Source organism: Labrus bergylta, chromosome 21 (genome assembly GCF_963930695.1).
Source record: "Labrus bergylta chromosome 21, fLabBer1.1, whole genome shotgun sequence".
In the NCBI taxonomy this organism is placed as follows: Eukaryota; Metazoa; Chordata; class Actinopteri; order Labriformes; family Labridae; genus Labrus; species Labrus bergylta.
Genome location: NC_089215.1, coordinates 22,035,852 through 22,053,319, shown reverse-complemented (window position 1 = coordinate 22,053,319; position 17,468 = coordinate 22,035,852). Strand labels below are relative to the sequence as shown.

Sequence of the window (17,468 nt, the reverse complement as noted above, 5' to 3'; positions counted from 1 at the left end):
TATCAGTAGAGATTTTTTTATTGCATGATTTAGAAAAAACAAACAAACAGGTACAGTGACATTTAAAATACAATTCAAACAACAAGAACAAGTTACATTCAACGGATAAATAATTAGTCAATGTGCCTCCAATGACCTAAAATAAACCTTAAAAATACATTATTTCCCTCCCTTTTAACGGTTAAAGAAGTCTAAAAGTCCTTTATTTAAGCTGCCTCTAAATCTTTTCTGCTTCTATATTATAATTCAATAAATGAAGCAATGCCATGTAAAACAATAAAAGTCAAGTGTTAGGGCCACAACCTAATTATAGTAAGACCTATATAAAAACAATTTGCCTCAGCTGTCAACAAAAAGAGGACTTGCAGGTTTATAAAAGCAGTGTAGTCAAAAATACATTACCTAAATAAATAATTCAATAAATAAATTTAAAAAATAAATACTAATTTAAGATAGATAGATAAATAAATAAATGCCATAATGAATAATGGCAGGTGAAGTTCTATTTTTGACATGAGCCAAAAGAAGTCAGATTGTGGCTCCTAATGGGGTCAGCTCTCCATCTCCTCGTCGCTGCTCGGGTCCAGAGTTCTGAGGAGGCGCACCATGTCCTGCCCGAAGGACTGGAGCTGCTCCAAAGTCAGGTGTGCTGCCACCTGAACATCGTACTTCCCTAATAGACGCAGGGCCACAGGGGTCGGTGAGGGCAACACCACAGCCTTCAGCATCTGGAAGGCACATCAAACAACATTAGAACTGTTCCCTTAAAGGAATCAATTGTCAAGAAAACACAGAGATTTGGACGTTTTCTACCTTGTTGATCTGAATTGCCAGGTCCCTGATGTCATCCAGGAGCTGCATCACTTTGTCTTTGTTTTCCAGGTGAGGAGAGACTGAGACTGAGCTCAACATGGCACGGTGTAGCTGAAGACCCTGAAGCATGTGCTTCAAACCAGTCTCCTAATGAATTTAAAGAATGTCAGATTTCAGATCGTGTCTGCTTCTCAACATTCCCTTGGTTAACAGAATAATTCCTTGAAATGCTCACCAAAGTGAAGTTTTCCGACAGAGATTTGAGGACAGGAGCAGAGAGGATGCCAATCTTCGTTGCCATTCTCCCAAGCTTTGCATTTTCGGAGGAATTAAGCTTCAGTGTCTGTGAAAGAGAGAATACAGAGATGTTATGGGAAGATAACAGCCTGGCATGCAGCAGGAAGACAATATGTTTTGTCCTTATGGGACTTTTTTGGAAAATACATCTTTCTTGGAGAAAAAAAAAACAGTAGTGGCATAAGAAGTACTCTGAATCATTTTAAAGGAATTATTCTCATTTACAAGTTTCATTGAAGTATTATTATCCAACTTGAAGATACAAAAGTTAAAGTAGTAGGCTTCTTACTATGTAGCTTGTAAATTTAATGTTATTAAATTGTAATTAAGATTAATGAACTTGTAAGTGGCAATGTTTTTATAGTTGTTGAGCTAGTTTGACTTAATTTACTTAATGAAGTAACTTTTAAATGTGAAAATAATGTAATGTAGTATTTTTTATTTTGTTTCATTTTTAAAGGGACATTGTAGCCTACAATAATAAACCTAATTGTTGCCCTTTGATGTTTTGCACTATTAGCTTAATGCTAGTTTTGATTAGCAGACTATTTCATGTTTCTCTAAAGTAACAGAAAATAAAAATATTGAAGTACAGATACTTCATTTGAGAAAGAGGACGATTCGTCTTGAAAAGCCTGGTTAATTCAAGGTTTAAAGCCTGATTAATTCAAGGTTTAAAGCCTGGTTAATTCAAGGTTCAAAGCCTGGTTCAGTTCTATAGCTCTATTAGGCTACAGCTTAAACATTTGTCCTTTAAAAGTCGGTTATAATCACTATAAATAGGTTTTATACTTAGGTTGTATACTTAGATTATATACGTGTTGTATAGAACTTCTCATGTTGAATGCGCAGTGGTGGTTGCATTGCTAAAATGTTACTCCAGGGAAACCTTAAACAGCCTCTCAGTAACATGCTCACATTTGACTACCAGACTCAGTCACGCAGAGCTCTTTTATGGGCTCATAAACGGACCTGCTCACATGAATCCTCTGCAGAGAGCTGCTCTGAAACAATGCGCCAAAACGCGACCCACCAGGAATGTGCCTCACCTCTATGTGAATGCATGACTCGTACACCTCGGGAATGAAGAGCAGGATCTTCTGTATCAAGCTGCGGCTCCTCTGCACGACCTCCAGATTCGCAACAAGTGTGCTCTCTTCCGGGAGAGGTGCGCTGCGGGCCAGCGAGGCCATGTAGACGGGAAGGGCGAAAACTGCAGGCAGAGAAAAACCACTGCGTCACCGTCTTTGCATCAAAACAATCCTCTTTATACATCCAGCACCACGAACTCTCTGTGTGTGAGTGTGTGTGTGTGTGTGTGTGTGTGTGTGTGTGTGTGTGTGTGTGTGTGTGTGTGTGTGTGTGTCAGGCAGAACAAAGCCCTGCTCTCTCCTCAGCAGCTCCTCAGTGCTGCAGCATTGGGCATGCACCCCCCCAACCCCTCAGGGCTAAGAAGCTGCATGAGTTCAGAATAGTCACAGTAATCTGAAACTCAGTCAAAAGTAACTAAAAATAGCAAATAAGACAGTTTTATCAGATGTCAACTAAGAATAAACATAATGTGGATTCTTAAAAAAATGTCCAAATGCTTAAAAATGTAGTTTGCTATCGACATACCAGTTAGTTAACCCAGATAAGAACCAAATCCTAAATGTGTCTCCAGTCTCCTTCAGAGTCTCAGAACAGAAATGAAAGCAGAACTCAAGCATTACCTCAACACTACTCACCAATCAGGATGTGCATGGCCTCTGATGGAATGTCTTTCAAGTATTGACCTAAAGTGAGAACTCGCCATGATTTATAGAACACTTAAAGGCATCTTTATATATAGTGGGCTCTTGTTGTGGGTTTCCCCCGTCATTGGTTCATCTGAATGAAGTCTCATTTTTACTGACACCATCATTTCCATGAAATTCACACTTTTTACATCGAAGTGTCACTTTTTTAAAAAGGTATCAGATCTGTGGAATAAACCTGTTTGCGATAATAGCTTGTCAAGTTAAGCATTACCGTAAATCATGTTGTGATTTTTCCTGTTCATTCTTATTTTTATTTTCTTTTACAAAATGATGACATTACATTTTTTTTGTATAATTTCCCCCAACTAAATCTTCCACATATGACCAAACATTACATAAAATCGAACAAAGGGGTTAAACAAATAGGGAATATTGAAACAGTAAAATATATATCAGAGTGAATCACATTGAAAGAAAAATATACCCCAAAATAAAACTAAATTCAAAGGGTAAGAGTAAAAATATAACCATTTTCACAAAGGCAATTGTATTTCAGCGTAACATAATTCATGAGTTTCATTTTGGAAACTGAAATTCCTTCATTAGTGATTTTCTAGTTTGACGTAACAACGCTTAGTTTGAGTGTGAGCATGACTTGTTACACAAAAAAGGGTTCTTTTCCTATATAAAGATCTATGGGGAACCCAGAGCAGGATGAGGAAAGTGGAAATTGAAAGTGATTAATGAGTGTAGTCTCTATGTTTTCTGAAATCTAGGAATTTTGGTCGAAAGTTTTCATTCATTAACTGTAGTAATCCTGCCTATTTTAGGACATGTGTTTCTGTGGACAATCTCTTGTGGCTTTTGCTGCGTCATTAATTGACTGGGAAATTCATCTCAAGACATCTCTCGCCTCTGTGAATGACACAGAAATATTTGTAATAAAATGACTGAAATGGTAGTGAAAATTAACAAATGCCTGACTGTATTGCCCTGGCTATAAAGAAACATGTTTAAACATGTTCAGATTATTGGGCATCTTATTGGACTGGTCTTCAGATGCATGAGTGCCATCTGGTGGAATAAAGTGTGTCATAAAGTATGTCCACTCATTAATCCATCAAATTGCTACAACTTTTATACCATTCACTAATATAGGCTAGCTAACTATATCGCTATAGGAGGTAGTTAGCATCAAAAGTGCTAGCCTGACTCCATCTTCAAAAAGTTAGCTTAAAGCTCAGCAATAACATGTTATATTATATTTGTCTTACAGAAACAAATAACTGTTGACTGGGACTCTTACTGTCACTGCACCCAGTTTAGAAAGAAACCCTTACATTACCCCCATCAAACAAAAGCATATTTTATGTATGGATGGAACAAACCAGATGAACCACCCCATGCCTGTACATTTAACTACAGCCAGGACATTATCTTGTCCTGAAAAAATGCCTTGACTCTCTGTCTTATAAGGTCAACCAGGAAGCCTTAAGCTAAGTGATTGGTTAAGTATTTTGTTTCTTTATTCAAACTTAAACTAATGTTGTAGCTTTAAGGTATTCAGGCAAATAACAGAGAATAATGAGCTTTAGTCATGTTGCTAGGCATACATTTTTTTAGATTAAAGCAGAGCCAGGCTATTTATTTCCCCTTTGTTTCCAGACCTTATGCTAAGCTAAACTAACAGGCATAAGACCATAGTTAAATATTTACACTAACTTTTATTTTTTACAATCACCTAAAAAAGTAGCATATTTCACAGTGTGTCAACCCACCTGAAGATGTCTATTAAATCCTCCTTTAAAAAACCCCTGTAACTTCCAGACATGTACTTTTGCTGTAGGAATTATGTAATCACCTCCTGTGCCTCCATTGTGGCAGATCGCTTTGCTTCATGCTCTGACACGAGGGCCTCTTGATCAGCCGGTGTAGCTGTGTTACATCTGGCCATGCTTGATAGGCTGTGAAGTGAAGCCGTCAAATCTGATCCCTGAAATCCACACTGGTCTGATCTCCAATCAATCCTGCACATGAAAGAGGGGCATTATTCACCGCTGAGGCCCCGCTCTCTCTATGACCCAGTTGGAAACACTATTTGATTGTAGGGGTGGAACAATGTGCTGGCTGGCCTTTGCCTGGGCAGAGACAGGTTGCACAAGCATGGCCTGCTTTTTAAAACCTTGAACAGGACTTGTGCACTTTGATATTTACTTTCATCCACAGCAGTGTCATCCTCGTGTCTGCTTGTCAAAAAGCACTTTTGCAACAAGCTGACAGTTCTCTGGGTGAATGATTTCCATTACATTTAATATGTTTGTAGACTTGCAGTTATATATTCACAGGCATTTCAAATACTTTTCTGCAGAGATAATCAATGTGATCAAAGGGTTCAAATTAAAAAAATCAGGCCTCACATGATTTTCTTATAGAACCTGGGTGTAAGGAGAACAAACATGATTAAAATGGATCAGTATGAGCATTTTTTTCCTGCTTTTTAAAGAAAACATATATTAATCTACAAGGATCTAGCAGGTAAATCAAGATTCAAGATTAACTTTATTGGTCTCCCAAAGTGAAAAAAATGTCTTGGGCTCTTCACTTGTGCTGCAGCCATAAAAAAAAGACAATAATTAACATCATCATTCACATCAAACATAGAACAGTGAATGCCAAAAATCTGGAAACTTTTAGATTACGTACGTTGATATGACTTGTACCTCAATGGTTTCATTGTTAGATTCATTTTATAGACGTAATTGTCAGTTGTGTTCCTTGGATTTCACAGAGTAAAAGGGGAGTGAGAGTAAGGCTGAGGTGTTCTCTTTCTTTGGAAATGATGGAACAAAAAAATTACAAAATGTGTTTTGGATGGGATGTAAAAGTCCATTCAGGAGGATAACTGTTGAAACTGTAATCAAACCTGAAGAAGGAGGAGGTTTAAACAGGAACATGTGTTGCAGGGATCGCTCAGGGAACAATTACACACCAAACCAGCTGATGATGATGATGACACAAGTTGAAATCCACAAAATGCCATTATAGGCTGAGTTTGATAAATCAGTGTTCCTCTCATGTCTAGTCTTTTCAAGCCAATTTACACAGGACATTTATAAAGAACAATTTGTTATGTTTTTCGATTTCTTTTTTTCGATTTCACAAAAGAAAATCTAGGGGTTTTATTTTATTGGCTTTGTCTCGTGATTGCTGTTTACTTTGTAATAAAACCCTGCAGATATTATTAGATTACACTTAAACTAGAACACAATAAAACAACCAATGGTATGTTATTTCTGATTTTCTTGCAGCCCTGTTTTAAAGGCTATGCATCAGTTATACATATTTATATTAATCGTTTTTTATTTGCTAACTAACTTACATCAAATCTAAGTTAGGCTGTATTTAATTCTGTTTCTGGTATTGGTTGATGGAACAGGTGTTCCAGGGCCTGAATAGAAATAAAGCAAAATTTGCCCCTGTGGTCCAAAAGGGCTCAATGCAATACAACTACAAATGCTGTGCTTATGTGTTTTTGGTGTTTCAGGCTTAAGCACATTTTTTTTTATACCTATGTTCATTTGTATTTAAAGTATATTGGTTTGACTGATGGTAATCTGTTTAAAAAATCAGTAAGTTTACAATTGCACACTTTCTACAACAGGGGGAGCAGTGTGACACAAAATGAAGATTGTGGGTTTCTCCTACAAAAGCTCTGTCTGTCTTTTGCCCCCAGATCACCCCCTGGAGGACACAATACAGGAGACCAACAAGAACATATTGACACTCACCCAAAAGCATGTACTCGACACTCTACTCGTATGCAGCATCCTTGGTGTCACTTACCAACTTTGGCGAGGAAATCAGGTGCGGACACACACAGACCTTCACTGGGAGAGACCCCATGTGATCTCTGAGCCTGGAAACATTTTCACCTGCAACCCAACCCCAAAAAGGGCCGCGCTCTGTGGGATTGGATGCGTCACCTTATCCCCCACTTTGTGTCCCATTACCCAACAGTTGTAATGCTCACACCAGTGTAACGTGTCCAAGCTAGCAGGGCAAGCTGAGCTGTTCTGAAATTTAAAATAACCTCAGCTACATTTATGTGTGCTCGATGAGAGAGGTGTTACATTACTAGAGGTGGTACCCTCACTCCTGCCATGCACACACATCTGTCATACTTAAAGGTGGACAATAGAATATGAGCACTCAAATACAGTAGCTGTAAGAAAAACACACCACAAATGCCTGTTACTAGTTTTTATTTATCTACTCTAGTAGGAAGCTTCTCTTAACAGTGGCTGGTTTCCAAGCCGCTGTGAGAGCCTGTTATCACTTTGTGTGTGTGTGTGTGTGTGTGTGTGTGTGTGTGTGTGTGCGTAGCAGGAAATGTCAGAGAGAGAGGCTTACCATCTATTTTTCAGTACTGTTGAACCGCCTGCTCGTCATGGGAGGTTGTACCTGGGTTTCTTTAAGATTAACTCTGTCAAGATCAATATAATTGTTTTCTGTAAAACTACTCAACCTGTCAATAGAAACTATGGAGCATGAAAACTGTTCTGCACGTAGGGATAACAAAAACAAAGCATGTCAAAAAAACAAATCTAGCGCAATATGCCAATAAGCACAAGGAAAATAGCTTAGAAAAATATAAAAAATGCACACATTTCCTTCTTCTGCTTTAAAAAAACCCAAAGAAACAGTGATTTGTTGTGAAATATCCCAGAGATGAATACATTGCAAATGTCTCCAGACAACCTAGCTTAACTATATAGCATAGTCCTTTAGCACATCATTACCCACTTTACCGGTATTTTACAATTTGGGACCACAATCTTTCTTGATTTTGATAGATATTTTTATTTTATTTCTTGGAAAAGAAACTGAGCATTTAAAAGGAAATGATGGAGTGTATTGGAAAACGTATGGAAATTGTTTGACATGTTTGTGAATTCCAGTCTGTAGGCTAATTAATAGCTAGTTTAGCCTAGCCTAGCATTAAGACTGGAAACAGTGATACTGTATATCTGACTGGCCAAAGGGAATACTAGCATACTCTACTTATTAGCTAAAACATGACTAACATGTTACATTTTAGGAGCACAAACTGTCTAGATGATCTACTTGTTGCCATGATATCTGGTAAACAAGTTCAGGAAAATGTGTAATTGTGGTTTATTTTCTTTGTATTTGAACAAACATTAAATGTTTAACAGAAAGCTTCAGGGGACATGGTAAGTGGATTATGTTACCTACATAACTCTTGCTAGCTGTTTTCTATTGGTTTCATTGCTATGCTAAATTGATGATATTTAGTGTTACAGTTGTATCACCTCAGCTGATTCTCAATTGAGTGCATTTATCAAGTTGTCAAACTATCCCTTTAAAGGCTGAGTGCTTCCTTTGGGAAAGGTTGAACTGACTTTAGCTGCCACTATGATCGCTCTTGAACATGACCCAGCTGCTGAAAGGCATTTGGAAATAGCTTTTACCCGAGCGAGGTTAGGCCAGGGAGTGGAGGGGGCAGCTGATCCCCTGTGGCATTCCCCTTTAATTTCTCCTCAAGAACTGGGTCACATAAGATGATGGGTGCATTCCAAGACTCTCTTCTCAAGTGTTTTTTATGGTCAACATAAATCTTTTAGTGGTATTTCTCTGCTCCGGAGGCATTTGTGTGTCTGACACAGGGAAATCCTTGTTGACAAACCATTTCTCATGTTTTAAAAAATCAATTTAGATTACTCAAAGGTGCATTGGGCTTTTCTCACTTTGCTCTGTAGAAAAGACGAGAGCAGATCTCAGAGCACAGTCGGATTTGGATTAAATTATGTCTAGCGCTAGGATACATTTCCTTTCCTGTGGTCTCGGTTTTGTATTGACAATTCCATCAGAAGACACACAAGTGCTTCTTCCTCTTTGCGATGGTCTCGTAAAATAGGAGATCCCCCATCCCTTAAAGCTCTGAAATGCATCAGTACGTCATGGCCCCATAAATAATATTTGGAAAACCCATACAGGACTATAAGTTTCCCTGTTTTGTAAGTCTTTCTCCCTCTCCCTTATTTTTGATTTCATGCATTTCAATTCAACCTTTTGACAGACAATGTTGCATACAGGGCAGGGTTACTGGCTTGAGGCTAACAATTCATGCTAACATATTTGTATATCAAACTAAAGAGTAATTCAGTGTTTTTGTACCTGGGAGACACGTCTTAGTTACGTTTGCTTCGATTAGTTCACAAACAGGATTCCTTTAAAACTTCTATCACCCTGGGTTGACAGTAAGTTTGGTTTGTTTCCTCTCACAATATCCCACGTCCATGCATTTTCTTATATACTGTAACTTTAAATTGATTTAATGGACAAATATGTCAAGAAAATATCAAATTAAGAACAAAATATGTGGCGTGTAGGGTACTGTGTGCTCTATAGGTCATTTAGAGATTCTACCGTGTATTGGGGCTAGCATAAGTTTCCTGTCAAACACTCTTAACAAAAACGGGCAGCTTGGAGGACGGCCGATCTCATCAGTATGGCTCTCTTGTACAGTAGCTTCTATCAAACATCACAAAAAAACTGATGTGTCCTTCATCACACAGCAAACTGATTCATCAGCAACAGTGAGTTGAATATGCGATCGCTAAAGAGTGATTCAGATTCTAAATACTTTCTTGAGTGATTGTCTAAGTTAAGACAAGAGAAACACCCAAAAAGAACAACTTCCTTGGGAAACTTAATTTAATATATTGGTATCTAATGGAAAACAGTTGAAAGGTGAGTTTCGTCATTCTTACTGGGTTTTTCCCAGTTGCTATAACTGTCTGATGTTGCATCCTTACTTGTCTCTGTTTGTGCAAGGTGCAACAAGGTGCATGCATGACTGGATAAATCCCATTTGTATCCCATATTTGGAGTTCACCAAAAAAACATTGCTGCTTTAACTACCTCTGTGCGCATCTCAACCTACAAAACTCGTTATGGGCCACTGTATGATGAATTATTTATCTGGGCTAGGTTGCATTAGCCTGGTTTCTTGTGCAGCTCATGTCTTGTTGCCCACCTTGATTCCATGACAACAGCTTGTACTGTAAAGTATCTGAGACTTATAACAACTTGTGTAGTTGCAGGTTGTAGATCCGTTCTGTTTGGTTTGGGGTACTGCTGGTAAGATCAGTGTGTAGCTCCATCAGCCCTATACCACAGTACTAATGGTGGAGGATTCCTCAGACTTGCCCTGTCTGCTGGGCAATGACTTAAGATACTCAAGATGTCTGCGAGCGTCCTCCTGATTAGCCCTGACATAGTAGACAAGATAGGAGATGACCATGGAGAACCAGCCGAACATGATGACCAGCATGGCCACGTCTGTAGTCCTCTTCATCACCACACAGAGGTCTATGTCTGGTGCCAGCAGAAAGGCAAGTCCTTGTACTCCTATCTCTTCAGGATCTGAAGTCTGGCACACAATGCCCGTTAAGGACGCAGGCTCCAAGTCCACACGAGGCATCGCCATCTGCAAGTTGCAGTCACAATGCCACGGATTGTTTGTCAGGTTGGCGCGAGCCCGCAGGCCTTCAAAAGCATCTGGGTTAAAGTAAACCAGCTTGTTAGAAGAAAGGTCCAGGAACTGCAGTGAGGATCCCAGGCCTCTGAATGCTCCTGGCTGTAACTGGCTTAACTCATTGTGTGATAGATCCAGTTCAACAAGCTGGTGCAACCCTGCAAAAGCATTGGTTGGGACTGTAGTGAACAGGTTGAAGTCCAGGTAGATACGTTGTGTGTCATTGGGGATATCCATGGGGATCTCTGTGAGCTGCAGGTTGCTGCAGCGCACAGTCTTGCCGCCACTGTCGCTTTCAGAGCAGTAGCAGCTCTTGGAACAACTGGTGGCAGCGTGGTGGAAGCAAAAGGTCATCAGCACCAGGCTGTGCAGCAGCAAACACATGACCACCGAGTGGCGCAGGAGCCAGTCTGAGAGTAGGGGCATGGTGGGATATTGGCATGCTCCAGGACAGACCACCTGGGCACAAGGGATGATGTCCACATCAACCTCCCCAGTAGCTGTTGAGCCTATGACATAAAAACAACAGAATTTAACTTTAGGACTGTAGATGGACTAACCTTTAAAAAGGAAAAGAACACATTTACAAAATACTTTCTTTCATGTTAACATTAGTGATAAACAATTTTCTGCAGAGAACATTGTGTTATTTAACACAGAGGTGGTGGTGGTGGGGGGGTTACAGTAGCTCATCTAATTGCAGTGAGGAGGCAGCAGGAATGCTGTGTGCTCATTTCAGCATGTTGCTGGCCAGAAACGACTGCACTTCTGATGTATTTCCAGGAAAGTCTAAGGATCAAACAATCCCTTCATGCCAACACAATAAACAAGCTCAAAACCCTTTGGTGTCACTGTATCTCTTTTTATAATTGACATCCCCGCGATGCAGGACTATTTCAGCACACAGAGACCAGTTTTTACATAGCCATGAGACACTGTGAGGAAAGAAATGTTCTGAACAAACTAGATTTTACACAGGGTTGTGTATATGTATCATTATGCTATAGGCTTTGTAAACTCCCCTTGCTTTATGTCTCTTAAAGGGTACAAATTGTGAAAAATCCACTTTGACAGTGTTTTTAAAAATATTTCGGTAACCTGAGTCTCTACATACCATCCCGTCATTTGTTTGTGGTTTGCATAAGTCTTACAACGCAGAGTAAAATGCTCTGTTTCAAATTTGCTGTCACAGTGGGATTCTGGAAAAAAAAAAAAAAAAAAAAACCCTCCCCTCCTCTGGTATCTCCACCCATGGACTCCACCCCCAGCCTAGAGCAACATTTTTGGGTAGGTCTGCCATTTTTATTCTCTCTTCAGAGAAGTGATGTCTACCAGGAAAACTCAGGGGGGGCTTGTTGCATTTAAAGAAACACACACACCAAAACTGAGCGTTCTGAGAGAGCTGGTTTATACAGGGTCACAAACCTCCTCTGGTGCTTGATTCATGTTATATTTTGACCAAAGCACAGCACAGATGTTTCATTAAGACCACAGGGGGACTGTTTGAAAAGCTGGAAAATGGGGGATAATATGTCCTCTTTAAGCTTCCCAATTGCTAGTGCTTCTTGTAGTCAAAAGAAGCACTAGCGTAGTGTAGTCAAAAGTGCAAGTAACACAGAGGTAAAGGCTTGTCTGTGTGCCCTGTAGATTTCACTCTTTTTTGTGTGTATGTCTTTGAAAATACCAGGTCTACCCTCCCTAACACACTTCATTAATAGCTGATCACGGCAAACTCCTCTCCTGTTACTAATCCTCTTAAGGAAAAACTCCTTAAGTCAGTGTAGCGTCAGTGTTGTTGGCCACCCAATCCTTTTGTCTGGGATAAATGCTAATGCTATAAACTGCACCATTATTAGACAATGTGAAGGCCTGTCTTCTTTGAAACAAAAATGAACTGCAGATTTCAGCCGGACTTTTCTTCAAAATGGCTGGAGACTGGGCAAGATCCACTTACCAAGATTAAAAAATGAAATCGATCTCTAAGTACCTCTAAGTATCACATGACGATGGGGAGGTGGAGGACAGGGTGTTGTGGTAATGTTGGTGTGTATGTGTGTGTAAAGGGGACAGATGATTTGTCTAAGAGACACGGCTAATAACACTCATTGTGTTACGCCCATTTAAGAGCTGCATGTCAGGCAGCCCCAATTATGAACCATTGGAGAAGATTGAAGCTGGGCAACACATGAAGTATTATATACATATCATTTTTTAGACAAGGCAACATCCACCCCTACATGTCAGCGGGGTGGAAGTAAAACGGCTAACTAAACGGGTAACATTATGGTCTTGTAAAGGCCATACTTTCCCCTTCACGTGTCATGCCAGCCATGGTGTTTTGCTGAGAGATAATGGGGGAAGCGTGGTAGAAGGCTGGTAATGGAGGAGGAGGAGAAAGCATTTTGGCAAGGAGGGTAATTGGACACATGAGGAGCACAGGGTTGTGAGAGAAAGAAAGATATCAGGAGGGTTTAAGGAGAGGGGTAACATTACGATAACAACGGATAGAACAGTGCGTGACACTAATGAGATATCGAGGAAAGGAGCAAATGTTAGTAAGACACAGTTGATGAAGATGAGTGAGATAAACCCTCAAGAGAGAGTGCAATGAGCCCCATCAATATAAAAATGATTTTCATTATCAGTGTTCAATTCAAATTATGCTTTTTTTTTAGATGCTACTGCCAATAAAATTGTGATTTCATGAATCGTTTACACGCAAACAACTCAATTTAGCCCATTCCACAACATAATACTAAAAAAAATTGGTCTCTAAATCAGCTAAAGCCTTTGTCAATGTTCCTACAGTCAATGCCTATTTCTGTAATAAACAGCACTCATGCAAACAAAGGTCAGTCTCTCACCCGTAAATTCATGCTGTCAGGGCTGTATAGGCACATCTCTAGAACCAATCAGAGAGCAGTCATTTGGACCCAAACCCAAACATGATAGGCATTTAAAATTTATTACATCGTTAAACTTGATGACATTTTTTTTTTCATGCATGAATCTGACCTCTTCCTGGCATCCGATCACAGCTGTAAGCATTGCATGAATGGCAAATAGGCTGCTGGTTTATCAATGGGGGGTGTGGATGACAGAAAGGGAAGCAGGGGAATAAACACCGTCTGACATCTTCACTTCAAAAGCAGCATTTTAAATGCAACTATAATTATATTTCAGTGCTTTTAGCTCCATCCACAGCCAATCTCATTAATCAATTTCCATCAGTAACTTGAAAGGTTTATTTTTTGCTCCTTAGTGCACAACACAGCATTTGGCAGATTTCAGTTGTACCAAAAGACCCTTAAAGCAGTATGCACAAAAACACAGTAACAGTATGACTTTCAATAGTGTAATGGGAATAAATGTGAATAATCCTTAATCACTAAGGGTTTGATCTCATTTTCATTGTACTAGGTTTGCACCTATGTTGAGTTTATACTTCAATAATCAGACTCTTAAGGTAACTTCAATGATAAAGCAAAACTCATGCAATACATTTAATTTATATTAATCGAAACACACATGTTGTGTCAGTTTCTGCTTAAATTTAAATTACGCTCATACGCAACAAGCATCTGAAATGAACTCAAGGAAAAATGAGACAAGGCGATTCCTCATGAAAACTGATAACCCCGTTAAGTTTGTCTTCCATCCTGTTTTAGTCCGCACCATCCAGTTTTTCTTCCCAGGTCCAATCATATTTAAAAAAAACTAGCTTAAAACCGGAAAACATTCACTCTTTCGTGGTTTAACAACGCGTAAATGCATGCAACAAACACAAAGCAAACATGCGCAACACTCACGTTTTTGCTGCTTTCCCTCTCCTTTTCATCGTGCGTTTCCCAGCATGTGCTTCACAATGAAACCGCCCAGTAGATCAGATCAGAGAGATCCACACAAGCAGGCTTGGTGAATGTTCTGGTCAGCGTCCATCAGGTCTTTGTTTTTGCTGCTCGTTAAACTTGTGCTGAGAGCCGCTCTGGCAACCACGAAGCGCCACTGGAAATGCTCCCACAGTTCAGGCAGGGCGCGCTCACTGCTGCCTTTTTTTAGTTTCCACGCAACCACAAAACTGAGGGCAAGACGGTCTCTGATGGCGGCATCATGCTGACACTGATCCTGCCTGTGACATAAAAGACAAATGTAAAGTTGAAAATGACAGGGACGTAGCGCACACTCGTTTTACGCATAGCCTGAATGTCCAGATATAGGACTTCCAGTGGAAACCCTGAGCACATATGTAGCCTAATACAGTGACTGATGACATTCATTCATATGCATCTGCTGATTGCTGCGAGTGGAGTAAATTTGATGCATCAGGTGCCAGGAAAGTAAGCAGTACCCCTCCCTTCCTCACATACACACCCACTGTCTCTCTCTCTCTCTCTCTCTCTCTCTCTCTCTCTCAGACACCGAATATAAGTGAACTAATACGGGGGGTTTGGTTGGCAGCCCTCACTAATCATTCTTCATCTAAGCTTGTTGTGTCTAACATGGATCTCTGGCCTTCTCCTGCACCTTTTCCTGCCTGCTGCCAGCTGATAAGACAGACTGGTCAAATCCAACAAGAAAACAGGCATGTGTGGGCTCAGGCCTGAGAGAGTCTGCCAAGTAAGTCGGTCATAAGGTATTAATGGAATTAAAATCAATAAAGTGGGACACTTCACCCAAACTCCCTCACTGGTTCCCTGGAATAACAGACTGTGAATGATTTACTGCAGCTATAGGCCTTTCCTTCTTCCTGCTGTTTCATACACTCTTTAATGTGACCAGTAAGAGGGCTTTATTATGGCTCTCTATCAGAGTGTTATATGTCTCTGTGTAATGAAAGGAAAACTGTTGGTCATTTTGTTTCAGTTTAGGAGGGCATATAGACTGCATAAAAGTCTGGATGAGTACTGCGAGCAATGACCCATGACCTATAGACCATCAGCAGCCCAAAGACCCAAGCTTTAGCTCTTTGCAATATATCTTGAAGTGTTCTGATTTTATTCCATTTTTTGTACAATTAAAGTCAAACACAAAAAACAGAATGTCATTTCCGTTTTAATATATTTTATATTTGAGTTGAATTCATGCCAAAATGGTCAATATTCTTGAACACATTTGAAACCATCAAGTTATTTCTTATGGAAATTGGGTTGGGAAACAGATGTGTGTTAGGTTCAAGAGCTAATTTTTTGCTGGGGGAAGGGTAACTTGGCCGCTACATTTTATAAAGTTGTTTTTTCCCTCCCAAATAGTTACACTGCTGATTAAGTTTAGGTGGATTGGTTAGACGCTTGAGTTTTTTTTTTAATGGCCTCTCTGGTCTTTGTCATAAAGATGTTTCCAGCAAATAGCTTTTTCTGAAAATAAAGTAAATATATTTGCACACCATATATGTATTTTCTTAGATTTTCCATATACTTTGTGGAATGGAAACAAAATCATATAGAAGTCAAACCCACAACACAACCTTTACTGTTTTTATGCAGCATTTGTCTCAATTTGCTAAGATAGGGTAGGTTGATTGATTGCTTGATAAAACTAACATTTTGTAGGACTATCTGTGTAACTCAATGCCCATGGGAGGCTCGTGTAACTGTTGCTCTACATTCACTCCTTTTACAACCCTGAGGTTACATGGCTGCTCTTGTCAATTAGAAGACGATCAGATAGGTGAAATAGCGTATGACAGGGAGACAGGGGAAAATAGGATTACTGTTCTCATCGACAGAGGAGAGTGCACTGGCAGTCAGTTTTTACATGGCTTTATCAGATTACTTTGAATGCTCCGCTGTGGCTGGCAGCTAGATGGGTTCATATGCGTTATCAACCAAGCATTAGTTCTGATAGACTATGCTTTCAAGTGGATCTAAGTTGCTTTTCCCTCCTTATATTTTCTTTACAGCAGAAAGTGTGTCAAAGCATGCTAAGGTGTCCTCTCTGTTACCATGACACCTGTAAACGTTATAGCTGCAACCCCCATTCACAATATTCACACAGCGGCCATTTTACTTTACCCTAACAACCAACATTGAAATTTAGATTAAGAAAGGTTGAAATTGTGTTGGTCCAAGACCTTTCAATCATTTTCAACCCTACAAAAGTTTTTTTTTTAATTGTGTTTTTGTCTGCGATCATTTTGATGATTTCATCTTTACAGCAATGAAAGGGTGGCGAAAATGTTGATTTCAGTGGCATCAATGTTTTTTCTTTTAAGCGAAGGTCTTTAACATCTTTTCAACAGTGGTGTTAAATATCTTTAAAGAGACAATTGCGTGCTGCAAATCTTTGTGCTCAGGGTGGGAAGCTCAAACACGGCAGGTTTATGAAATCTATCAAACAGTCATAATTCACTGCTTCTCTAGTGATTCTGCTTCTATGAGACATCATAGGGAAAGCCAGAGGGACATTGGGCTACATTAGCTGTCAACACTATATTCCATATATTAGCTAGCCTATAGACTGCAGCTTACATTAGTGTTTAACTACTTTCTAGCTAACATTCATTTTAATAGTGTTTGAAAATACAGGAAAGACAAATTTCTAGCTAACGTAAATGTTTGTTAGCTAACAGTAACATTGGCTAGCTAAAAGCAACTAAAAGTAGCTAACAGCAACAATAGCTGACAATGAAGCCCCAAGCGGTCTGGTTTGGTTAAGTTTCCACAGCTAACTTACAGGAGCTAACAGCAACATTTGTATGCTAGCAGGAATTTGTTGAGTGCTATACTAAGCTTTTGTTACTGGGCCTAACTGTTTGTCCCTTTTTGACAGGAGCGTTCCCACATTTCCTTCTTCATAAATTTGTATCAGATTTTATCCCCCTTTCTCCCAATTTGGTAGCCAATTACACCCAACCTATTATTCAGTAGCAATGGACTACAGATGGAATGTAGCTTTTAGCTAAATCTGGTGCGCCCATCTCTTTATTTATTGAAAACATTTAATGTAAGTGCACATTGTCCTCTTAAATAAACAAACTAAGTAGCACAGAGGCCTCGCATTGACTAGCTTCTGGTCAGATCAGTCGAATGAAGCACAGCAACTGGACACAAACCATAGTT

General features: G+C 39.6%; 2 protein-coding genes across 5 annotated transcripts; both read right to left on the bottom strand.

The window, feature by feature from the left end:
• Positions 1-4,952, bottom strand: csf3a (colony stimulating factor 3 (granulocyte) a). Of its 4 annotated transcripts, none has more exons than XM_029280684.2 (5): positions 4,628-4,952; positions 2,160-2,323; positions 1,049-1,156; positions 814-960; positions 1-728 (listed from the first exon to the last, which is right to left on the bottom strand). In XM_029280684.2, the coding sequence occupies exons 2-5, from the start codon at positions 2,301-2,303 to the stop codon at positions 552-554; spliced, it is 576 nt and encodes a 191-aa protein (XP_029136517.1). In that variant the 5' UTR covers positions 2,304-2,323; positions 4,628-4,952; the 3' UTR covers positions 1-551. The 4 variants fall into 4 exon arrangements, with proteins under 4 accessions (XP_029136517.1, XP_029136516.1, XP_029136514.2 ...); XM_029280683.2 differs by having other exon boundaries at positions 4,711-4,951; XM_029280681.2 differs by lacking the exon at positions 4,628-4,952 and adding an exon at positions 2,838-4,580.
• Positions 4,953-5,138: 186 nt separating this feature from the next.
• lrrc3ca (leucine rich repeat containing 3Ca) lies at positions 5,139-14,711 on the bottom strand. The gene is made up of 2 exons (XM_020651414.3): positions 14,220-14,711; positions 5,139-10,919 (listed from the first exon to the last, which is right to left on the bottom strand). Exon 2 carries the CDS (start codon positions 10,834-10,836, stop codon positions 10,042-10,044), a length of 795 nt encoding a protein of 264 aa, XP_020507070.2. The 5' UTR covers positions 10,837-10,919; positions 14,220-14,711; the 3' UTR covers positions 5,139-10,041.
• Positions 14,712-17,468: the final 2,757 nt, after the last annotated feature.